General features: G+C 45.6%; 1 protein-coding gene and 1 long non-coding RNA gene across 17 annotated transcripts in view; one reads left to right on the top strand and one right to left on the bottom strand.

Annotated features, from left to right (window-relative positions):
- LOC105602881 (uncharacterized) overlaps positions 1-24,378 on the top strand; it is a 131,661-nt gene that overhangs the window by 87,245 nt on the left and 20,038 nt on the right. For 3 of the 8 annotated variants that reach the window (XR_009597032.1, XR_009597030.1, XR_009597031.1), the window contains 3 exons: positions 59-220; positions 2,920-3,124; positions 5,163-5,944. This is a non-coding gene — a long non-coding RNA (uncharacterized LOC105602881). Of the gene's footprint in view, positions 1-58; positions 221-1,186; positions 2,059-2,919; positions 6,559-19,237; positions 19,335-24,378 lie in introns of those variants that run through there. The other 5 variants (XR_003585546.3, XR_009597033.1, XR_006056679.2 and 2 more) reach the window with 4 other exon arrangements.
- LOC101105533 (acyl-CoA dehydrogenase family member 10-like) overlaps positions 9,447-24,378 on the bottom strand; it is a 98,013-nt gene continuing 83,081 nt past the window's right edge. For 5 of the 9 annotated variants that reach the window (XM_060401223.1, XM_060401221.1, XM_060401222.1 and 2 more), the window contains 8 exons: positions 19,761-20,161; positions 16,201-16,341; positions 15,577-15,714; positions 15,361-15,451; positions 14,289-14,447; positions 13,442-13,614; positions 11,682-11,825; positions 9,447-10,702 (listed from right to left, as the gene is read on the bottom strand). In XM_060401223.1, the coding sequence (XP_060257206.1) occupies positions 10,397-10,702; positions 11,682-11,825; positions 13,442-13,614; positions 14,289-14,447; positions 15,361-15,451; positions 15,577-15,714; positions 16,201-16,341; positions 19,761-20,161 (1,553 nt within the window). In that variant the 3' untranslated portion in view covers positions 9,447-10,396. Of the gene's footprint in view, positions 10,703-11,681; positions 11,867-13,441; positions 13,615-14,288; positions 14,448-15,360; positions 15,452-15,576; positions 15,715-16,200; positions 16,342-19,760; positions 20,162-24,378 lie in introns of those variants that run through there. The other 4 variants (XM_015101640.3, XM_060401224.1, XM_060401227.1 and 1 more) reach the window with 2 other exon arrangements.

Raw genomic sequence — 24,378 nt, 5'->3', positions numbered from 1 at the left:
GTGGATGGATACATTGAGAGTGGATTTATCAGGTATTAATCATTCACGTGTTCTTTAGTTGGAGAAATGTCTGAAGAGGAGATCGAAAAGAAGACACTAGCTTCAGCTGTTGCCTGTTTAGAAGGGAAGTCACCAGGGGAGAAAGCAGCAATCATACATCAGCATCTTGGTCGTTGAGAAATGACAGATGTGATCATTGAGACCATGAAGGCCAACCCAGGTATGCTTTCCAAAACCCTAGGCTATCTTCTGTAAGGTAAACCCATGGTAGCTTGTGTTGGAGTGGTGTTCAGTGAGCCTGTGATTAAGACCTCTAGCATACTTTAGCTTTTATTGCCTATGTTCCTTACATGAAGCTGTCAGGGTGGATTTCAGTTTCTCTAAATATTTCTTCTAAATTACTCATAACAAGCTAGGTTGACAACTCTACTCAGTGAGGAGAGCTACTTAGCATGTAGGTCTGTGGCGATTCATGTTGAATCCAGATAGGCACGGTGTGACTCCTTGCCCCCGACCCCCTCCCCAGCTCACTCCATCCAGGGGAGTGGATGTGTATTGCATCTCCAGTGTGAAGAAGTGGTAGGTTTGGTTTTCAAACTTAATAGCCCCGAATATTTATCTCACTTAGGAGTGTATGATAGAAGACACCTGCTTTCTTATGGTATTTCTAAACATAAAAGCCATCTCTGCATTTGAGGGTGTCAGTGAGGTTTTTTTATGGGGCAGAGACCACTTTTAAGTTGAGATTCCCCCATAACTCCATAACTGTTTTGTGAATATAGTTCTTAACATAAGACATCTGGGTCCACAGTGGAGGTGAACACCACTCCCATTTTCAAATTTGGATTCTTTTCTGTGTGAGAACATCTCCGTCAGAGCCCCTTTACTTTCTCTCACAGCTGAAAATCTTCCTGACAGCTGTGGCAAACTCCAATTCTCATTGTGTCCCGTAGGGTGCTGTTTCCTATGGATGGCCTGAATTGCACAGGATAAAGAGAGTTAATACTTAAATTTCTGCCCTCTCACTCTTTTTTAAAATTCAAGTGATTTAAACCACTTTTAAAGAAATATTGCAAAGCATTTAATTTGGATCTGTGGAAAAAAAATTTTTGTCCAAGTTAAAGGCTTATGGAGACCTTTTTCATTCTGAAGAACCATGCATTGGTTGACTTATTCTTTTCTTTAGATAATTATGTCCACTGACTGGTTGCAAGTAAAACAGATGGAAAACTAGTACAGTATGAGGGTGATAGTTGCCCAAAGGAGAAAATAGATACCTTACAGTTAAAGGTAAGATATTTTACTAGTAATTACTAAATACCTATATCTACTGCTTTTTACTATTCCAACTGTCCATCAAGTGGATAAAGACAAATGGATAAAGAGGGTCTGGTGTGTGTGTGTGTGCATGTGCATGTACACACACACACATATACACACAATGGAATATTACTCAGCCATAAAAAGGAATGAAATATTGCATTTGCAGCAACACGTATGGACCTAGAGATTATCATACTAAGTGAACTAAGTCAGACAGAAAAAGACATATCTATCACTCATATGTGGAGTCTAAAAAATAATACAGGTGAACTTATTTACAAAACAGAAACAGATAGACATAGAAAACAAACGTATGGTGCAAACTACAACACTGTTCAATTGTGGATATGTGTCATGATGTAAAATGTAGGAAAAATGAATTTGCCTACTGGAAGAGATCACGAGTGACAAGAATAAAACCATTTTTTTCTGTTGAAATCCAAATAGGATGCCATGTACTTACTAGAAAAATGAGGAGAAAAAGGTGGCCTGTCATGAGTATCCATGGTGACATGAGTCAACAGGAATGTGACTAGGTTGTAAATGAATTTAAACATGGAAGAACTCCTATTCTGATTGCTACAAATGTGGCCTCCAGAAGGCTAGATGTGGAAGATGTGAAATTTATCATCAATTTTAACTACCCTAACTCCTCAGAGGATTATCTTCATCAAATTGGAAGAACACTCACAGTACCAAAACAGGCACAGCATACACTTACATAACATAAAGCAAGTGAGTGACCTTATCTCTGTGCTCCTTGAAGCTAATCAAGCAGTTAATCCCAAATTGGTTCAGTTAGTCAGAAACAGTTTCAGATCATTTCAGAGGCAGGGGAGACATGCAGGCTGAGTGTCACAACAGATACTCTGTGGGCAAAACAGACTAAATCCCTTTAGAGACAGAGAAAATTATGAAAGGGGTTACACTAGTCTGCTTAAGAGAGATTTGGGAGCAGAAACTCAGAATGTGGTTTATATTTGCTACAAATTACACCAGTGGGAGTTTTGGAAGCGATTTTGTGCCTGCTGGTATACAGACCAGTTTTAGAACCAGTAATCCAACAGGGACTTGCCAGAATGGTTATGATACCATTCAGCAATATGGGAGTAATATTCCATATATGCACCATGGTGTGAACCAGCAAGTATTTTCATATCTGGCTACTGCAGCTGAGCCTATATTTGGTTATCCAGTGCAAACAGGATATTCTCAACAAGGCTTCAGAAGTATGTGTAAACATCTGTTTTTCATAATTGCTCTTTATATGTTATCAGGCAAGATCGTTATTTAAGAAAAGAAACATGGGAAATGCAGAAATGACTGCACTGCAGCAGTAATTATGATGCGCTTTTTTGCTATTTAAGTTGGATATTTCTCTACATTCCTAAAACAGTTTTTAGGGTTTTTTTGTACTAAAAAGGGCAAGCAGTGTTTTCCCCAAAGTTAAGTGTACAGTGATTTGAAATACAATAAATGAAGGCAATGTGTTACATTCCAATAAAAAATATTTGAAGGTTAAAAAAATATTTTTCTCTATCAAACTTTATTCTTCTGACTCAGTTTTCATCTAATTGGAATCCTGCTAATTTTTAGTTTCTGAAAGATGAGCTGAAAGCTACAATGGAAGAAAGTCTTCAGAAGCATCCCTCATTGCACCGAGAAGTAAAGATCAAAGTAAAGAAGGTGTAAATGCTGCTCCTGACTCTCCATCCAGGCAGCTTCCAGAACAGATTTCCTTCTTCAGTGGAAACCTCTCAGTTGAAACAGTTCACAGTATTATGCATCTATTCAAGACAAGGTGAGAAAAACACTGTTTCCTTTTGAGTTTGCCTATTTTTTGACATTGGGCAGAGAAAGTGCTCTTGCCCTGAAGGGAAGTGGATATTTTAAGCTTCAGAGGAATAGAACAATATTTTTTGTGTTAAAGAATTCCCTGGTGTTTATATTTAGCTAAATCTTGTAGATTGGCTCAAAGCTTCTTACAAAAGTGACATAGATACACCTGAGAAAATACCTGGGAAAATATGAGAAGTTAGGCATGCAGGTGATTGGGAAGTTGAAGCAATATAGGAGATAGATGGGCACCAGGTTAGACATTTACAGCTAGCCTCCCGTTTGCATTTCATGGGGCACGAAGAAGTGGGCTTCAAGCTGGACACTTAAAACTGTTAGCATTTTGTGAGACAAGAGATAGGTGGTCTCCAGTTAAGTTATTTACAATTAGCCTCTTGTTTGCCCTCCGAAATGGAAGTAACAATAGAAACAGGGTGAATAGTCAGTTTGTCTCTTGTAAACACCTTAAGGTAATAGTCCTGGCTACACCTATAGTCAAGGTTATAATCATGACAAGGACAAACAGGGGCAAAACCTTGTTTGAGTAAAGGATTAAGCGATCCCCCTCCCTCCCTCTTTTGAGACAAGGGAGACACTACACACGCCAGAAAGGCTCTTTGTGGGTCAGAAGTCAGGGGACAATGCCAGGCCATAATGAGTCTTGCTCCTCCCAGATGCCTTCACTTTGAGATCCGTCTTGGCTGAGGGGTATGAGTGTACCCCTAAGGGAGTGTCCCAGGTTAGGTCACGTGTGGAAAAAGAAACCAGGTAATTGACCTGGAGGAAGACAAAGACCTGGAAGAACTGACCTATATAAATGACTTAACCATCTCTTTATTGCTCTCCTCCTCACTGGGGGGGATGCGCACACCCTTCCTCTCTGGGTGTGCATCTCTGCCTTGCTTCTGTCTTAACTAAGCAAACCATCTCTCTATGTGCTCTCCCACTTGTTGTACTATGTCTCTAATAAACTTTGTATCTATGTTTACAGTTTCTGCCTCTGTGACAAATGCACTGGGGGCAAAGATCCAGGGAAAAATTGCTTCTAGCCTGTAGCCCTTGCTGGTCTGGTAGCTAGGATTCCTGGTTTTCATCCAGGCTACCCAGGTTCAATACCTGGGCAAGGAATTAAGATCTCACTTCACGCCACTGCTTACTGCTGCCTTGCTGAGACCAGAAGGAAGATAGAAAAGAAAAATTATAAGTGATCCATACATCGTTGTAGTCTCATATTCCCGCCAAGTCTTTACTAAAGAAGCTTGTAGGTCAGTTAATTGATTGCAGTTTCATCATTTCTTTAAACTCCTTTCTGTGGTCCAAACAAGGCTTGCTGGAGGCCAAAGGAAAGGAAGAGTTTGGCTTGGTAATCAATAAGCTGGGCCACCAGCTCCTTGGATATTGGTAGCTGACCTCTTTAAAAGTCTTTAAAGAGCACAGTCCTTGTCCTACCTTGTTTGCTCAGTCCCCACTGGGACACAGAATACTCAGGTAGCCATTTTGGATCACAGCTGTTGAAGTGAGTTTGCAGCATTCAAAAGCAAATTGCATTGTAGGGGGCTTTTCTTTCCCCTCTATTCCAGTTATTCCAACCCAGCAACACTTTCTGTAATCTTCAGAGTCACATCCTCAAGGTTCAGAATTCTCTTTCTTATACTGAATTTTCAGAGAAGGCAGGGGCAGCCCACTCCAGTACTCTTGCCTGGAAAATCCCATGGATGAAGAAGCCTGGTAGGCTGTAGTCCATGGGGTCGCTAAGAGTCAGACATGACTGAGCGACTTCACTTTTTTTTTACTTTTATGCATTGAAGAAGGAAATGGCAACCCACTCCAGTGTTCTTGCCCGGAGAATCCCAGGGTCAGGGGAGCCTGGTGGGCTGCCGTCTGTGGGGTCGCACAGAGTTGGACACGACTGAAGCGACTTAGCAGCAGCAGCATACTTAATTTTAGAACACAGATCATGTATTTTTATGTAGCTAATTGAGGTCTTACCTACTTCTTGGCAGAACCTTTGGATTTATTTAATATGTGGCCACATAGGATGTGGACGATATGTGGGTCGACATGCCTATAAGCACTTAGAGGAGACCAGCACACGTATGCCATGCAGCCCACCAGCCATCGAGTCTGGGACTACACTGGAGGTGAACACCACTCTCATTTTCTAATTTGGATTCATTATGTCTGAAAACATCTCCCTCAGAACTTTCTCTCAACCTTCTCACAGCTTGAAATCTTCTGACAGCTGTTGCAAACTCCAGTTCTCATGGTGCCCCATAGGGTGCTGTTTCCTGTGAATGGCCTGCATTACACAGGATAAAGAGAGTTAATGCTTACACTCCTGCGCTCTCATTTTTTTTTTAATTCAAATGATTTAAACCACTTTTTAAAGAAATATTGCATGGCATTTAATTTGGATCTGTATAAACAAACATTTTGTTCAAGCTAAAGGTGTAATTATGGAGACTTTTCATTCTGAAGAAACACACCTTGGTTGACCCATTCTTTTCTTTAGATAATTATTTCTGTTGACTGGTTTCAAGTAAAACGGATAGAAAAATAATACAGTATGAACGTGAGGGTGACACTTGGCAGGAGGAGAAAATAGATGCCTTACAGTTAGAGGTAAGATATTTTATTAGTAATTACTAAATACCTATGTCTACTGGTTTTTATTGTTCTAACTTGGAAGGTTGTTCGGGCTTTTAATTTTGCCATTTGCCCTGCATGTTAGGTTTTAAGATCTATATTGCTCTGAGGATTATTAAAATATTTTTATTCCATCTCATTTTCATCTTTGAAAGTCTAGGTTTCACTGAGTCTTACTACTTTCAGTGTCACGTTCCTAGTTGTCTCAAGTTCATCATTAGGGTTGCCCTCTGTAGCTGTGATAAAACTGGAGATAAGAATCTTCCTGTTGGCATCACAGTAGCAGTTGGAAATTGAGCAGACTTGGTCAGGATGAGGAATCTCCAAAGATCTTTCCATCCCGAGAAGCTTTTTCACATATATTGGGCTGGAGTTTATGAACTGGACCCTTATACAGATGTAGTCATTTGGGGGTATTCATATAATTAAACAACAAAATTAGCACAGTCTGCTTTTTCTCACTGAAGTAATTCCCATCTACTATAAAATTGATGTGTAAATGTTATGTTAAGGGAGGAATAGTTTAACATGAGGCCTATTTTTTATAAATTTCAGAATGATGGTTTTAAAACCAAAAATACCTTAAACATAGGAGGAAGTGGACATTTGAAACTTGATCATCTCCAGACTTTTAAGGTCAGTGGAATGGCCTAAAATAGGGTTGTTGTTACCATTAATAAATTGTATTAATTTGAAAAAGTTCAAATCTTTAGGGTTGTTGTTACCATTAATAAATTGTATTAATTTGAAAAAGTTCAAATCTTTAATGTTAAAGTTTTTAGACTAAGTAACTATAACATATTAAGTATGTTTATTCGGTGAATATTTATTGAGAGTTATTCTCCATGTGCTGGGAACTCAACATTGAATAGACTCCGTGCTGTCATAGAGTGTACATTCTAGTGACACGCGCACATTTTCCCAATTGTCCTTTCTTTCTGTTACCCTTTCATTCTCTTATCTAGCCTGCAAACATGATTAGATCGCTTCTAGTCTCCTGGAACAGTTTCCAGAATGCAGATGTGACTTACTATCTCTCATAGTCACGTCCATTGATTGAGCTCAGCTAGACAGGGCTTGCTTGTGTTGCACAGTAATGGCACCTGGGGCCACAGGTTCAAGGTGGCTTCTTCACTCATATGTCTGAGACCACATAGTTGCTTGGGTTTCCTGACTGTATGGCAGGCTCAGACTAGTCTGACCTCTCACATGACAGCTGGTTTCCTCAGAGAGTTCTACAGTACCAGGGAGAAGACATGTAAGACTTCTGAGATCTAGCTTTAGATTTTGCCACCAAATTCCATTGATCAGCATGAGTCACAGGCCCCATCCAGGTTCACAGAGAGGGAGGAGAGCCTCCACCCCTGCCTGAGAGGAGCAGCAAAGAATTAGCAGCCACCTTTCCTCTACCACACTACTGTCATGATTGTTGTAACAACCAAGTTAGATTATTCTTTCAACCATTCAACAAATTTTTAGTGAACACCTGCGATGGGCCAGGTACTATTCTAGGGCTGAGGACACAGTGGGAACCAAACTCAGTAAAGATATATCTCTCATGGAGCTGGTATTCTGGTGGGCATAGAAAATCAGTCAGATACACAAGACAACCTCAGACTGCAGTCGTAAGTGCAAATGAGAGAAACAGGATCCAGAGAGTACCAAATAGGGGGAAGACAGAGAAGGCTAGCTCTGTGCTGTTGTGAGGAGGAACAGTTCCTGCCTCCGGGGAGAGACTGATGCTGGTTTAATGAAGCCAGTATCAGGGATGCACAGGCCTCTCCATTCACTCAGGGAAAGAGTCCTTAAGCAAAGCCACTATTCTTGTGTCAGAGTCTCTGCTCCCAAAGCCAAGCAGTGGCCTTAGGGGAGTACAGAGGGGAAATTTCCCCTGAGGTTAAGGAAGCTGGTCTCTCAGGGAGGGGGCTGAGGTCACTTTAGTCACCAAGGTGAAGGTGAAGGCAAGGAAACCTGTCCAAGCTCTTCCTTGCCCAAGAGCTGTCCCAATATGGCTTGACCCTGGCTTAGGACTCCAGTCACTCTGGGCCAGGGTCTGGGACCTCAGACAAGATCAAGGCATGAAGCAAAGCCCAGAACTTAGTTGATGCCGGGGCCTGAGATATCAGGGCAGCAGGGCCCAGGGAGGGCTGGCTCGGCTCAGTGGCCAGGGGTTGAGACAAGAATCAGGATGAATCTGGATCTTTTAGGCACATTGCCCCATTTGTGTCACGTGGGACAAAGGACTTTACCTGCCCACACCTTCATTTCCTCATCTGTTGAGCAGGAATCACTGTAATACCCCTCACAGAGGGGCACATGAGAGGCTTCCAGCTGTTGCCTTGAGCCTCATGGAGCGGGCATGCAAGGCAGTGACCATAATGGTGGTGCCTGGGTGACACCAGAAGAACCAGGCAGTCTGGGTCCACTAGGGGTCACTTTCTTAGGCTCAAATTTGGCATTTCAGCACAGTGCCTCCCCAACCATCACGGCAGAATCTGAGCTGTGCACCTGCAGTAAAATGTCCCGGGCCTTCGGGAGGAGAGTGTGGGTGGACATCAGCCAGGTTCTTTGGAAATGTGTGTGGGTTCACATTAGTTGGTTGATCATCAGTCTGGAGGGGAAAGACACCTCTGTTTCTTCTTGCAGGAGGGCTGGGAAGTGGGTGACAGGTAGTTTCCAATGGTGGGAACAGGTGTGGCAGGAAGAGTTCAGGCTGGAAACCAGGTAGACCCCAGTTCAAGCTGGACTGGGCCACACCCTGCCCACATGCTCCCCTCTCTGAGAATCGACCTTGCCTCCTGCTGAACATGGAGGAGAGTGAAGCCCATGGGGAGAAGCCCATGGAGGAGGGAGGAGGGCCTGGCCCACAGTCTGTGACCACCCTGAGCATCTGTTCCATTGCCACCCGGAGTGCAGGTTCAGGATTCACAGCTTCACACACACAGCTTCCCAGAAGCACTTGAAGGGGGAGGTCAGCTCCAGAGAGAAGCAGGCTACGGTGGTGGGGTGAGCCCGGCTAACCTTGTGCTGTTTCCTTCTGACCAGGATGTCAGCACCTGGTCCCCAGAGGATGACCCCCCCAAACCTGGGTTATGTCCTCAACACAGACAGTTGAGTATTTCTGAACTACATTCTGGTCGTAGGCCAGTATGATGCTGTTGTGACCACAGTAGATTTCTTGTCGGTCTTAATCTTGCGTACTATCGTTTCTCTTCACCAGGGTCTTTAAGTCTGGGAGTGATGAGTTTCCATGTATGCTTTTGAGGGGTCCCTCTAGGGACAGCATGGAAAATCAGTCCTAGAGAGGAGGACAGGCTGCGACAGCAGAGAGCTGACGTGAAAAATAATTAGGGCCTGAGTAGAAGCAACAGGGCTGGCTGGGAGGGAGAGCATGGAGGCAGATTTGACAGGTCGCTGGGTGGAGACAAGGGAGAGGAGGAATGAAAGATGTGTAAGGATGCAGCTGACATACTGTGTCAGGCTAAAGTGTGAGCTTTTGTTCTCCACTCCTTGTGTATGACAGAATGTTCACAAAGTCTCTGAGACATATTTTCTTCTTCTTTGTTCCCAAAGCTCATTTCCAAAATAACATTTTAGTAATCTGTGTTTTGGATATTGAAACAAAGAAAATTACCTAGCAATGGCTTCACAATTTGGGTTTATTTCCATTCTCCCAGAGCACTCCTGCCCTGGCTCTGTAGGCTGCCACCATCATCTGGGGGCGGTGGGGGACACAGAACAGGAGGCCACCGTATCATCCTCAGATTGGGAGCAACCACAGGCACAGCACCCTGGCAGGACTCCTAATATTCATGCAGAGTCCCACAGCCAGAGAGAAGGGGCCTGGCTGTCCATCTGGCACCTGGACTAAAGATCACCTCTCCAGGCACTTCATTACTCCCCTTCCCCCTTGCCTGAAACAGACAACTCCAGGCTTCTTACACAGGAGTGTGTTCTGTAGGGATCCATCAAGGCTAGGTTCAAAACAAGGATCCCAGGACAGTGCTGCCAGGAGGGGTGCAAGGAGCACACATACCAGGCCTTTGAAAGCACATCATTTGAAGATTTGAGCGGGGACGATCTGACTCCTGCAGGTCTAACTGCGGTGCTTCAGCTCCATCTTGGCCACTGACCTCTGGTGCACCTGATCAGCAAGGTGCAGTACTCGGGCCCCCACGAAGAACTGAGCCAGTGGGTGGTCGCTGCTCAGCCCTGCTGCTCCAAAGACCTGGCAGACACAGGGCAGGAGGGGAGGAAGCCCTGGGTGAGCCCTCATCCCTGAGAACCCCAGGAACAAGTGCCTGCTCCTAAGATGTGAGGACAGCTCAGAGCCCCACATTGCAAGGATGTCCCCTGACACCTGTGTGACAACAGTGTTCTGGAAGATTCCAAGTGGGGCCTCACTAGCCATCCCAGAGACACCATACTCCTCAGATCTGCTCCACTAGGTGACTTCTGCTGTTGGGAAGATCCTCTCTAGGGGCCATGGATTGAGATTTGAGAAGGAGGCATCTTTACATGGTTAGGAGGCTGGTGGCATAAGAAGGACCTATGTACTCCTTCATCTAAGCTCAGCTCCTTGCAAGCTGAGTTACCTTGGACAAACCACTTTCCTGTGCTTCTGTTTCCACGTATTCAAAGTGGAAGCAGGAATAGGACACCTCATAGGGTTGTTCTGAGGAGGAAAAGGACAGTCATGTATGGGGGGTGTGCAGCAAAGGGCGGCTATTAGTTTACAGGAGGTTGGGCAGCTGAAGGAGAGGAATTTTGAATCTTGTAAATGATTCAGAAGAACCAGCGATCCATCATCTGTGCTCACCTGAATAGCACGATCAATCACTCGGGAAGCCATGGATGGGGCTACCATTTTAATCATGGCAATATCCAGAGCTGCAGCCTGCAAGGAAGAGGAGCTGTGGTGAGGAGGGCAGACCCCAGGGCGGAACACGTGGAAGACCGATCAGTTTCACAGGGAGGAGTAGGAACAGTAGCTCAGAACAGAGACCTCAGGTCCCTCCCGCTGGACCACAAGCCTTGCCTGGTGCATGGACCCTGCCTGGCACCACCGGGGGGTGGAGGGGCAGTGGGGGTGATGAGGCAGGTGACTTGGGATGCTGTGTGGTGTGGGCAGCTGCCTGCTCAAGGACAAGGGGCATCTTCCCAGGCAGCATCACCAGCACACAGGCAATGCAGATTGGGGACTGGCCTGAGCTTCCTTCAGGGTCATGATCAGCTCTGTATTCAAAGGGAAAGGTGGAATGAGGCCAACCAAGATTCAGGGGGATTTAGGTTCAAGAATCTTCTCTGAGTCTGAGATTTGGATAAAAGCCCCTGAGAGCCCTCATACCGCCAATAGAGAGCCAAGAAACCAGAATTTCATCCTGGATCACCCCCTGCTACCGAGGGCTCTCAGCTAAGGGGTGGAGACCTGTGGAGAAATGGAGAAAGCAGGGGTTGGCCTGGCATCATGCCTGGCACTAGAGGTACTCAGAGCTGTCTACGTGATAATGTCACATTGAAAATGAAGCTTCTCCTCTAACTCCTTGGCTTACTCTCAGTTTGCCTGATGCCTGTAAGATCAGGTGGGGCTGTAGCTCAGGCTGGGGCCATGTGGCCCTGCTGTCTTGAACCCATAAGGTCACTGGGTCAGTAAAACAGAAAGGTCAGTCCTCTTTATTGTACCTTTTCTGTTTTTCAGAAGCTGCCCAGGTAGTTCCAAGGAGAATTGAAGCAAAGTTATTTATGTCAAGGAGCCAAGCACTTTGTGGTTTGCTGAGTGGGGAGGGAAGAGTCAGCATCTATTAATAGATTTCCGGGCTGGCATCCCTCACCGTGTCCTCTGGACCTGTCCTCTGTGAGGTCCGTCGGCCTCCTACCTTATTTCCCGCCACATCCATAACGTGGGCAGCTTTCAGCACCAGCAGCCAGGCCTGCTCAATCTCCACGCGGGATAGGGCAATGTCTGCCAGGACCGTGCCCTGCTCTATCAGGGGCTTCCCGAAGGCCACACGGGACTTCGCCTGTGGACACAGGAGACAGGACGGGAGGCATGGACGGTGCCCTGCAGAGGAGAGGGTGGAAGCACAGGAGAGGGCAGCGGGGGAAGCTAGACACATGGTAGCTGCACAAATTATCTGCACAACTCCTTTACTCCAGCCCTTCTGCCCCATCTGGGCAGGCCTGGCCTCCAGGCAGGACAGAGCTTGGTCTGAGTTGCCTGTGGCCCAGGGCTACTCTGGTAACCAGGCAGTGACTGTGGGCACCTCACACAGGCCAGGAGGGTGCCCTCTGCTGACAGCAGGGCCTGCTTCACGTCCTGAGGAACTCTTAGGGGCAAAGTCGTTGCCAGAGCCCTCTTGTGGGCAACTGTTACTGCAACAGAGATTGAGTAGTGTGTTCAAAAGCTACAAGCAATCAGAAAAGGTGATAAGGGGGTCCTTCTTCCACCTTATTTTTAAAAATTAAAAACAATTACAAGACACATGAATAGCTCATGGCAGAAAAGAGTATACATTTTCAGATAAAACATAAACACTCAGCACCCCATTATCTAGTAAATTATACTTGCTATTTGGTGCATACCCTTCTAGACTTTTTGTATATGCATATACATACATCTGCTTTTCTTTTTTTTAAGTCATTCTCTGTATTACTTTATAGCCTTTTTTTTTCCACTTAGCATATAGCGAACGTATCTCTAGTTAACAAATAGATATCTACAGCATCATTTTGGAATTTCACTGCACGCCCATAGCAGGGTTATTTAACCAGACCCCAATAGCTAGCCTTATAGGTGTTTCCTAACATAATCATGGCTGTGGTGAACCTCCTAGTATCAAATTTTTTGTAGATTCCTGATTACTCCCTTTCGACCAAGTCCAATGAGTAGCATGGCTATGTCAATACTATAGCATCTTCTAAGATTTCTGACACATTAGGTCAGATTGATCTGCAGGATGAGAATGGAGACTATATTCTGAGTCCTTAGAGAGGAGTATTTTCTTTTAAACTGGCTGGTTTCAACTAAAAAGGGTTTTAAGCACAACTTTGCTCAGTAATGCGATACCCTGAACTGTTGCTATTCTTCATTAAGACTGTCTTGTGAGATATCTGTTCGGTCTGAAGTTTCACTCTGAAATCACTTCAGAGTGAAACTGATTTCACTGATTTGAACCGCTATTCACAGCCGTAACACTCTTGTATGGGCTTGCAACCTTCGAGGGGTCACAGAAGAATAGTTTTGGACGTGCTGGGGGAGGAGGACGGTGCAGGGCTGGCTGCTGGCACCCCAGGCTCTCCCTGTTGCCTGAGGTTAAAGGTGAGCTGGTGGCAGGAATAGTCATCACTGGACCCAAACCCTGTGGACCTGGAGCCTTGCCCTCTGCTGCCACAGAGCCCACAGAGCCCACAAAGCCCAGACGCCTTCTGGCCCCTCGGCAGAGGGAGGCGCATTCTGCTCTGGATTTCAAACTTTAGCAAAGTAAAAGAGGCAGAGCAAACACAAGGACACAGCTTCTCATAAAGAACATCGCCTTGCTTCACCTGCCAAGTCTGCTCTCAGGAAACAGGATTTGAAGTCTGAAAGGAAGACAGATGGGTCTTTCTGGTCGAGACGGGCGCAAAGGGAAGTACTTACTCGGGCCTTCATGAGCGCCAGCGCCCTCTCTGAGCAGCCAATCAGCCGCATGCAGTGATGGATCCTGCCAGAACCTAGTCGGCCTAGGAGGATCTCAAAGCCCCGGCCAGGGCCCAGGATGATGTTCTCTTTGGGCACGCGCACCTGCTCGAACAGGACTTCACCGTGGCCACCTGAAAAAACCCGTAGAGTACCCCTGAGCAATTTGCTTTCCTGTTTTCTCTGGATGCATTTATCTCATCAATATCCCTGCCCTTTTGTAGACTTCTAACTGGAACATGATTGAAGGAGGATGGAAGGCAGGAACAAGGCTATTGCAGATGGAAGGTAAATTGGTAATTTAAAATGTCAAATGAATAGTTTGGCATTCCTTTTATAAAACGTGATTCTAACTTAAACTGGAACTCCTAGTAGTCTATGACTCTCACAGTGTAGTGACCCTAGGGAAACTCTGAAGTCAAAATGTGGACACCATCAGCAGAGAGAAAGAGCCCCTGTGAGAGGACCTCCAGGCCAGGAGATAGGCTGTCCACGCTGTGGTCTACGAGAAAAGGTCTGGAGGGCATTTCCTGCCTCCTGTTCCATCCTCTGTGGCTTCCTTACCTCCTAGAGTCCTGCTTGTCTTGTATGATTAGAAGAGAAAAAAAAACAAACAGATGGATGCCTGTCTGAAGCTTGCCTGCATGGTTGATATTCATGGATGGAACTGAAATGCAGGAGCACGTGGCCTTCCAAATGTCCTCAGACTCTTACAGGTGTTACTTCTGCACTGGAGCAACTGCTGTCCAAAGCCTTTTCCCTAGATCCAGACCCACACAGAGAAGTGAGCTGCTCCCAAGGGACAAACCTGGTGCATCCTCCAGCCCATACACCTTCAGAGGCCGGATGATTTTTATCCCTGGGGTATCCATGGGAACCAAGAACATGGACTGCTGCTGGTGGCGTGGGGCATGTGGGTCTGTTTTTCCCATAAACACGCAGAGCTGGCAGCGAGGATCCAGGATGCCTGCCAAGAAAGGAGAGAGACCCACATCATCTGACACCAGGGCCATCAGCTCTCCTTAAACACTCAGTCCTGGCCCAGAGAAGCTGAAATCAGCGAGCAGATGGGGCCCTTTAAGATGTCACGTGATCAGATGAGGCCATGCAGCCCTTTGACCAGCAATAAGAGCAATTGGTTTCTGTCCCAGTGAGGAAGGAATCCAACATCCTAAGAACAGTTTAGTTTTGTTTTTTAAAGCACAACGTCGGATTGAAAATATAATTTGAAGACAAGAGGCTGAAAACTGCTACTGTATCAGTGGCAGCCTATTCTGCTTTGTTTCCACAGGAGGTGGAAACATGCTGGCTTTGGGCACAGGCTTCAGCTCTGGGTGGTTCCCTACTTGCCAATAGGGGAGCTAATACCTTGGGCAGTGACTCAAGTCACTTCTCCTGGTCTCCTTCTCTGTGAAGTGGGGATAATACCACAGACCTTCTGGGGAAGGGTGGAGACTCAGTGAGGGGAGTTCCCCCGTGGCATGCACCACGGGCCCTGGAGAATTAAAGCCTAGTGAACGATAGGATTATCACCAGCCCTTCTGCTATAGCACAGCTGACCTCACAAGAGGGGGCACCATTGAGGAAGTGACCTCCGGCCTGTCTAAAGGGAGATGCCCACAGCAGAATGAGGAGAGTGGGGAGTGGAGGAGAGATTCTTGGAACTGTCACATGTGGGGTCACCTGGAGTCCATGTAGAACCTTTGGTTCTCTCAGGGTTTGCTGCCTCTTCTGGGAACAGAGACAGAATCTCTTTTGTGTTAACTAGAAATGAAGCTAGTCCCTCCCACAGTTTCTCAGACAACAGCAGGGCAGAAAAGATGGGCTATCAGGGAAGACCCACATAAACGTGATTGAAAAATGAATTTCAGGCCAAATACCTGTGATCCACCACTTGTGACCATTGATGATGTAGAAGCCATCTTCCTCTCGGATGGAAGACTCAATGTTGGTGGCATCTGAGGAGGCTACCTGAGTGAGAGCACATTCTGATTCGAGCTGGCAAGGGTCCCGAGGTCCCTGATGGCAGAGCCCGATGAGGCTGGGTAAGGGTCTGGCCTGACGAGGAGCGCCTGTGGGTGACTCAAAGTAGGTACCTGGGGCTCAGTCATAGCGAAACAGGAGCGAGCCTTTCCCTCCAGCAATGGAACCAACCAGCGGGCCTTCTGCTCCTCGGTGCCATATCGAACCAGAAGCTCCATGTTCCCTGTGTCTGGAGCAGAACAGTTAAAGATCTGAAAAGGAGAAAAAGCACAAAGGTGACTGCCTTATCGTATTCAAAACTTCAAATTCCCCAGAAGCATGGGCCGGAGCTCCTTCCAAGATACATGCCCTCTGACACCCTTATGAAAGTCCTTCCTCTCCCCAAAGATGCAGAGACCAAGGACATTGTGAGTACAGCAGCTCAGAGTACCTAAGCTCAACCACAGAGCTTGTTGGGAGAGAAGGAGGAGAGGAGAGCTGGGGGACTGAGGCTCCACGGAAGCCAGCCAGGCTCTATTCACTTGAGAAGATTTCTCGAGAAGATGTCCACCCCCTGCTCCTTTCCTGCTCTTGCTCCAGCCACCTGCCTGCAGTATCTTCACTCATAAGAAGTCTGAGTTTGCGTCAGAGCTTCTGAGTCCGGTGCCGCTGCAGGGAACCCTGTCAGCCCAGGAGGATGGCTGAACTCTCTGGAGGACAAGCATTTTCTCCCATGCTGAGGAAGATGGTAAAGGTACCTCGGGAGCATACAGAGACGTGCCCATGACCTCACACAAATGTGCGTATTCCACGTTGGTCAGCCCTGTTCCATATTTCTTCTCGGGATCAGTCTCCAGGGGTAGGAAAAGGTTCCAAAGTCCTTCGGCCTTGGCTTTCTCCTGTCACAGCAAAAAAAAAAAAAAAAAAAATCAGGGATCCACATAGGGTGATTGTCATACTATCTTGGCCCATGGAAAATAATGAGTAAGTCCACACTACCAGGCTGGATACAACCCCACAGATCTGTGGGAGGAGAGTAGGAAGAGTCTGGGGACAGCCCATTCCTAAAAGGGATGGTGGCAATCAGTTCACTTCCTTGTGTCTGTATCCCAGATGCCCCACCTGCCCCACCCCCTCACTGTTAGCATCATTAATGTCATCATGATGTAGCATAAAACTCGCTCCATAACACAGAGAATGAAGGGTCCTTCAGTGAGCCTGCAGGGAACCGGCCAGGACATCTGGCAGCAGCCTCAGCTGCTCTGATGAGGTGCCCAAGGAGATCCACTGATCCAGCCTTCTTCATGAGGCACAACTTTGTTCCTGGGGAAGTAACCCTGGGTTTCTGAACGTAGCTCCTGATAGGGAAACCAGGAAGTCTAGCCTGGGGGTCAGGAACCTAGGCCCTGAATCAGACTGCCTGGTTCAGGCCCTGCCCCACCACACCTGTTGGGAGACCTTGGGCAAGATGGCGAGCTCCCTGTGGCAGTTTCCTCATCTGTTGTATTAGGGCGGTCACCACTCACCCTACCAGTCACAGCTACTGAGCAAGCAAGAGTAGGAATGGAGGTGACTGACTCACTGGAAAAAGCATCCAAGTGGGAAAATTAGCAGGAGCTCAGATTAGAGAAGGAGGCTCAGAAATGGACAGGAACCAAGGCAGCGTAAAGAATGGCAGCAGGACAGACGTTCTGCAGTCCAGCTATACAGTGAGTGAGTGCCAGCTATTTTCCCCCTCGAAAACACTTCACTCTTCTGGTCCCAGGTAGTGACAGAATATAGTGTGCCAGAAGCTGGGGCTGCACTAAATATTAGTGATGATGGAAATTCTTCCCACTGGGAGAGCACCACCTGGGTGATTTTCCTATCACATTGGGACTGCCCTCTAGGACACATACTACTAGAATCAGCACATATACTTGTTTCATGGCTGTGTTATGCTAATTAGCTGAGACTGCAGTGACCGAGGAGAAGAAGGACAGATTAATTGGAACAAATGAAGCAGGAAAGGAAGGGAGAATAGGAAGGGAAGCAAGAGAGTTCTGAGAAGAGGAAGAATAAGGAAATGAATCATCTTGTGGGAGGGAAAAACATATAGATCTGAGCCCAGAAGATCTGGATTGAGTCCAGGTGCTATTATTTCTAGCTGTGTCCCTGGCAAATTTGATTCCTTATCTTTAAATTGAGGTTCATGATGCTTACCTCATAGGATTTGTGAGATGCAGTGTAAATGCCAAATATTCTTATTTATTGGTAGTAACAACACTGAATAAAACCCATGAGCCATAACTTCACCACTCTCCCCTAAAATCTTAGTTATCATGATTCCCATTCAGGTATGACTGCATGCAGAATGTTCTCTAAAGCAGATTTTTCATATGCATTCATTTTCGAGTCTAAAAGTGTTCACAGCATGAGTGTCTGCTTTTCCAACACTTCCTTGCATGAGATGGGTACATCTAATGGGTGAGGATTAAGTGTGCAGGTCAGCAGGTGGGGGATAGGACATTTCACAATGTCCTATGGGAGCATAGAATGGCAGCTTTCTGAAATACATTTGGCAGTATTTGTAAAAACTTAAAATGGTCTCATTCAGGAATTCCCTGGCAGTCCAGTGGTTAGGACTCACTCATACTGCAGGGGCCCAGGTTTGATCCCTATTCAGGGAACTAAGATCCCAAAAGTCACGTGGTGCAGTTCAACAAAACCAAACAAACAAACCCAAAGCAAACAACAACTAAAAATGTTCTCATCCTTGGACCAGAATTTTTACTTCAAAGAATTCATGCTGGGACTTCCCTGGTACCAGTGGTTAAGAATCTGCCTTCCAATGCAGGGGACACAGGTTCAGTCCCTAGTGGGGGAACTAAGATCCCATGCGCTGTGGGGCAACAAAGCTGGCAGGCTGCAACTAGAGACGCCTGAGCACTCTAAGGCCCATGTACTCTAGAGACCATGGGCCACAACTGCTGAGACTATGCGCTGCAACAAGAGGAAAAAAACGTCTGTGTGCACAACTAGAGACAGTCTGCGCACCATGAAGAAGACCCAGAGCAACAAATTTCTTTTTTAAACTGACACTGTAGAAACAGTAAGTGAACACAGAAGTATGTAACAGCATTCGATATCCTTTGCTTGCACAGGATCCAAACCCCTTCTTATTCTGGGGTGCTCTCTCACCGTAGACATTTCAGTGGCATGAAGATGTGAGCATGGGACCTACACGTGACTGGCTGAAAATTCCCACCTCAATCTTGGAGTCCTGAGAAAGCATCTGGACACTGCCTAGTAACAGTCATGGCCAGGCTCCCCATAGCCAGCCTTCCCTTGGCTTCTACTGTCTCCTTCAGCTGGCTCTTCAGCCTCCCTGTCCATGTTAGCAACCAGCTGCTCACTCTGCTGCTTCAGTGACCTGGAGTGACCCAGACTGAAATCCCCACAGTGTCACTCAGGCAGGGGCAGGGTAGATAAATTACGGTGCACCCCCAATGTGGTCCCCCAATGTGGACATGGGATACAACATTAAATAACATAAAACAACTGGAAGATTCAAATGCATAAAACATTTTCATTACAACAGGAATGATAATAATATGTATTATTATGTACCAGAAGAAAGGAGCCGGGAGCCTATAAATCAAATTGTTGACAGTCATTATCTCAGAGGCCCGAGAATTTTAGAGAATTCTTTCCAGGTCATGAACTCTTTCTACTTTTGCCATGTTTGAGCTCTCATTACCTTGCAATAGGTTTATAACTATGAACAAAATTCAGTGCTGTTTCTTTTTAATGTAGGTGATGGTTGCATTATAGGCAGAATATGTGCTCCTGAAGACCTCAGATAACTTAAGAAGTAACACAAGCCACGACCAATCCTGAAAAAGAACAGCAGGTATTTCCATTATACACTAAACTGATGTCACTGTGTGTCAGGAGCATAAACATAGTTTACAGTTGATGTGGCCCTTCAGGTTTGATGTTACAGATTCTTTTAAGAGAGAGTCATTTAACTGATGCAATTTATATCACTCAGTCTCAAATTTACATGATTCAGACATGTATAAAATGAGTCCACCTGCCTCAGAGTTAGAAGCCACAGACTCGGCACTCCTCTGCCTGGGGTGAGTATCAGGCCTGGACATGGTCACACAGAAAGAGCAATGAAGTGAAACTGAATGATCTAGGGCTGGCTCTTTCTAGTGGTGGTGGCAAGCAGAGACCATTGAACTCAATCTTCCATCTCTCATTGCCTAAGAAGGAACAGATATGGCCAGTGGACGAGCTGAGGTTGGGCTGTGCTAACGAAAGGCTGCTTTACCTTGAGATCTTCGACCAGTGGGGAGGGGGTCCACCTCTCGGCCGAGGCCTGGTGACGCTGTAGCTCCGGCTCTGCGGGGTACACATGTCGTTCCATAAACTCCTTCAGTTGCTGATACAGCTCCCTGACTCGGGGGGAAAGGCCTTCTGGAGAGAAGATCAGAGCTCCCTTTGAGGCAAGAGCTGGAGAAGAGTCTGTGGAGGTGACATAACTTCTCATGCTTGGGGTCCTCAGCAGGGACTGTGGCCTGGACCATGAGTGGTGGGACCCCATTAACGGTTTGGTGGCCAGCATCTCCTTGAAAATCTGGAACCTCTTTTTGACTGGAAAATCCCATGCCAGGTTACACATAAATTCAGTCAGCTTTCCAGTTTGTTTCACAGTCACCGAGCTTGCTTGCCCTAAGCAGAGGCAAAGAAAACCAGTGAGAACCACCCCCCAAACAACCCTTAATAGTACTAATGTATAACAGTATTGTTGTTCCATCAGTAGCTACTACCACTGCTGAGCACTTTACATGTTATCAGACTTGGTGTTAAGTGCCTAACATGCGTTATTATAGCTCACTGAATTCCTGGAGCCACACACGAGTGTTTAATCCCCACTTTACAGACAAGGATCCGGGTCTTAGGGAGGAGATGGGTCCAAGCTTACATTCCATGGGCTGGGAGCCAGAAGTTTGACTCAGTTGGCCTGCTTCCTGCTGTTTATCTCTTCTTTTCCTAAATAAACTAAATTAATCAGGAATTCCCCAAAGCACTTCTGCTGTCATATTGGGCTGTTGGGAGCCCTGCCATGATGTTGATAACAGTGTCACAGGGGACTGGATTAATGGCTAGTTTCTGGGCACCATTTTGTCTAGATCAACACATTTATCATCATCACATAACTCACTCTAGACATGATCTGTTTTCTTTTTTTTTATCTTTAAAAAATATATTTATTTATTTGGCTGTCCCAGGTCTTAGTTGTGGCACGGAGGATTTTCCATCTTCGGTGTGGCAGGGTGGATCTTTTATCGTGGAATGTGGGATTTGTAGTTGTGGCATGTGAACTCTCAGTTGCCACACATGGGATCTAGTTTCCTAACCAGTGATGGAACAAGGACCCCCTTTACTGGGAGAGTGGAGTCTTAGACAGTGGACCACCAGGGAATTCCCATGCTCTGTTTTCTTTATTTAACATATGCATCAAGCCTTGTTAAAAAATGATTTTTGAAAAAAATTTAAGGTATAGTGGACATACATCCTCTTTGTAAAGTATACAATTCTGAGTTTAGTCAGGCAGCCACCACTGCCCTCAAGAAATGGTATATTTACTTCTATCATCCCCAAAGTTACATGGGCCCTTTGTAATCAAATCTTTCTCCTTTCCTCTGGGGGACAACACAGATCTATTCCTATAGTTTATCTTTTCTGGAATGCCACATAAATACATACTTTCTATTCTAGAGTTGCCTGGTTCATAGTCAAGCTGTTCAGTTGATTTAACCTCTCTAAGCTGCCACTGATTCATCAGCACTGTTAGTGTACTGACACCTGTATTCCCTGTGAGGCCATATGAAGTCCATATTATAACATGCCAAACACAGCACTGACACAGAAGGCTTCTCAGTGAATTGTGGCTGTTATTACTGTGACTGCCATTGTTGTCAAATGACAATTACTATCACTTTCAATAAACAACATATCAGGTCCATGGCTCTAAGCCAAGCCCTCACCCCTCCTCTGAGAGAAAAATGTTCCCCAGAAGCTTGAAGACAAGGATAGAGGGACTGGTCTCCTTCTCTGCAGTGAACTGCACACTCAGAGTACTCAGTCACCGTCCTTTGGAGAATCCAGCAGGGCTGTTTTTTTTTTTAATTGTAATGAGTAATCTTTTAGGAACCACTTCATTCATTTAGTTTGTTCGTTTATGGCTGTGCTGGGTCTTCGTTGCTCTGTGTGGGCTTTCTCTACTTGTGGCAAGCAGGGACCGCTCTTTGTCGCAGTGCTTGGGCTTCTCATTGCGGTGGCTGCTCGTGGCAGACCTTGGGCTCCAGACACTCGGGCTTAGTAGTTGAGGTTCTTGGGCTCTAGAGCACAGGCTCAGTAGCTGGGCACGTGGGCTCAGCTGCTCCAAGGCACATGGGATCTTCCTGGACAGGGATCAAACCTGTGGCTCCTTCATTTGCAGGTGGATTCTTAACCAATGGACCACCAGGGAAGTCCCTATGAAAGGTTTTAACTCAAAATAAAATCAAGCCTTTAGAACTAGAGTTCAATTTTGGGAATTACAAGAAGTCCAAAGTAGTAAATGAAACCATAAGGTAATAATCAAGACAAATCATAAGACAACTGACTTGGTCCCTTTAAAAATTCATTTAAAAAAAGAGGGGTACTGTTCTAGGTTCCTTGGTCAGATCCTGACTTAAAAAACAAACCAAAAACAAACCCACCTCACTTATAAAAGATAAGGAGGAAAATGAGGAAATCTGAATATGGACTGGGTCTTAGATACTGGGGAAAACAATGAGTTTTCTTGGGTGTGAAATGGTACTGTGAAATGTTATTATTAGGAAAGGCATACTGAAGCACTCAGAAGTCAAGTGTTAGGGTCTGTAACCACTTTGTTAATTGTGCAAATAGATAGATGCAGAAAGAGAAAGATAACAGACATGGCAAAAGTTAATCATTGTTAAAATCAGTCATGGGCATATAGTTATTCACAGCACTATTGAATGTTTCTGTAAGTTTGAAAATTATCATAAGAAATCAAATATTGAAGCCACCAGGAGCTGAACCTTTGTGGAAGGAGCCCCTCAGGTTAATCTCCTACATGGATTTAGGATGTTCCCCCGCCCCACCCCCCCCATGCACATACCACCCCGGCGCTGTGCACACTCCCTTCTCATGGGAAGCAGGTGCAGCTGTCCCTGTGTCTCTGCTCTGTTGGAGACTGGTTCTGAGCAAGCCTGCCAAGCACTAATGCCCTTCCTCCCCAAAGCAGCCTGCCCTCTGGGATGAGAAAAGGGAATTATGCTCTCTGCAGGTCCTTGGTGGAAAGGTTATTTGTGATAACTAGATTGGACCTAAAGCATCTTTGTCAAAAGTCCCTTTTGATTAGATCATTTCGTGTGCCTAAAAAAATTTAAATGTGTTCTCTTGAACAAATGATACATTCACATACCTTGAAATTACAGTGACAAAAGGGGGTGTGGGCAAGGCTCTCCCACCCCTTTGCTCAGCCACTCAGCTCATTTCCCCAAAGGCAACCAACATGACCAGTCTTAGGTGTCCTTTCAGAGATTTTTTTAACTTCAGCAAACAAACAGTTATATTTATTCAAATTTTAAGTACACTCATTTTACACAGATGGCAGATTAGCTATATATAGCCAATGCCCTGCCCAGCAGCTGGGCTCCTGACGTAACTCTAGAAATTGCAGGATTCTTGAAAAGGAAGATCTCATGCCACTTTAGCTGGATCAGTGAATGTGAAATCTGAGGAAGCTGCTTTCTGCTGTCAGGCTGAAAACACAGCCTGGGAGGCTGGTCCTGAGTCACAAAAAATGACACCATATTTCTACTTTGTCTCTTTGTCACACTAATAGGTCACTGTAAAAAGCACTTTAAAACTAAAAGGCAAAGGATCCACTTAGCACGTGAGAGAGCCCTCCTTAAACTGTTCTCTTTCCATTGCAGGATGCGATGTCACACTGCCCATTGCTTCATGTGACAGGCTTTATCTGCATTCACAGCACTGGGACAGCTGCCATCTCCTTTGCTTTTCACATCAGCACTGTGAGGGGGGCAGGGCAGGGCTTTTTTACATAACCTCTACTCTTGAGAAAACTATGACAAAATAATGGGGCTTGTCCAAGGTCACCCCACAAATCAGCACCTGACTTCTTGTCCAGGGCTCTTTCCATCCTGAAATAAAGGATCAATATAGGCAACATCTGTTGTCTTTGCCTACTGGCCATTTTACTAGTAACTAGGGCTCTAGACAGAGGATGAGATGGCTGGATGGCATCACCGACTCAATGGACATGAGTTTGGGTGAACTCCAGGAGTTAGTGATGGACAGGGAGGCCTGGCGTGGTGCAGTTCATGGGGTTGCAAAGAGTCGGACACAACTGAGCGACTAAACTGAACTGAGGGCTCCTAGATAAAATACAGGATACTCAGTTAAATTTGAATTTCAGATAAATAATAAAACAAAAGTTTTATTGTAAATATTTTCCATTGAGACCACCAAACAGAGGCAACACTGACAGTTTGTAACTCTTGTCAATAGGTTAAAATATGGGAGGATGATATGGGTCTGGATGTACTTGGAAGGTGTGGAGAACCTCAACTGGGGCTGGAAGTTGGCAAGCCTGCTTTGTGGTAGCAAAGTGTCTCAAATTGTCAGTTTTGAGAATTCAGATCATGTGTCTATGGAGTGAAAGAATTTTAGGTAAGTTGGTAGAAGTATGTCAGGAAGTTGACATACACTGAACACATACTGCAGCCCTTGATATGATCCTACAGAAAACATAGGTGTTTTGGTTAAAAGCAGAGAAAGAAAATACAGCTTAGCTGAGAGATTCTTTTTGACCACAGCTAGGAATGCATGGGTTTCCCAGGTCGTTCAGT

Source organism: Ovis aries, chromosome 17 (genome assembly GCF_016772045.2).
Source record: "Ovis aries strain OAR_USU_Benz2616 breed Rambouillet chromosome 17, ARS-UI_Ramb_v3.0, whole genome shotgun sequence".
Lineage (NCBI taxonomy): Eukaryota > Metazoa > Chordata > Mammalia > Artiodactyla > Bovidae > Ovis > Ovis aries.
The sequence above is the reverse complement of the archived record's forward strand: the minus strand, read 5'-3'. Positions and strand labels throughout refer to the sequence as shown.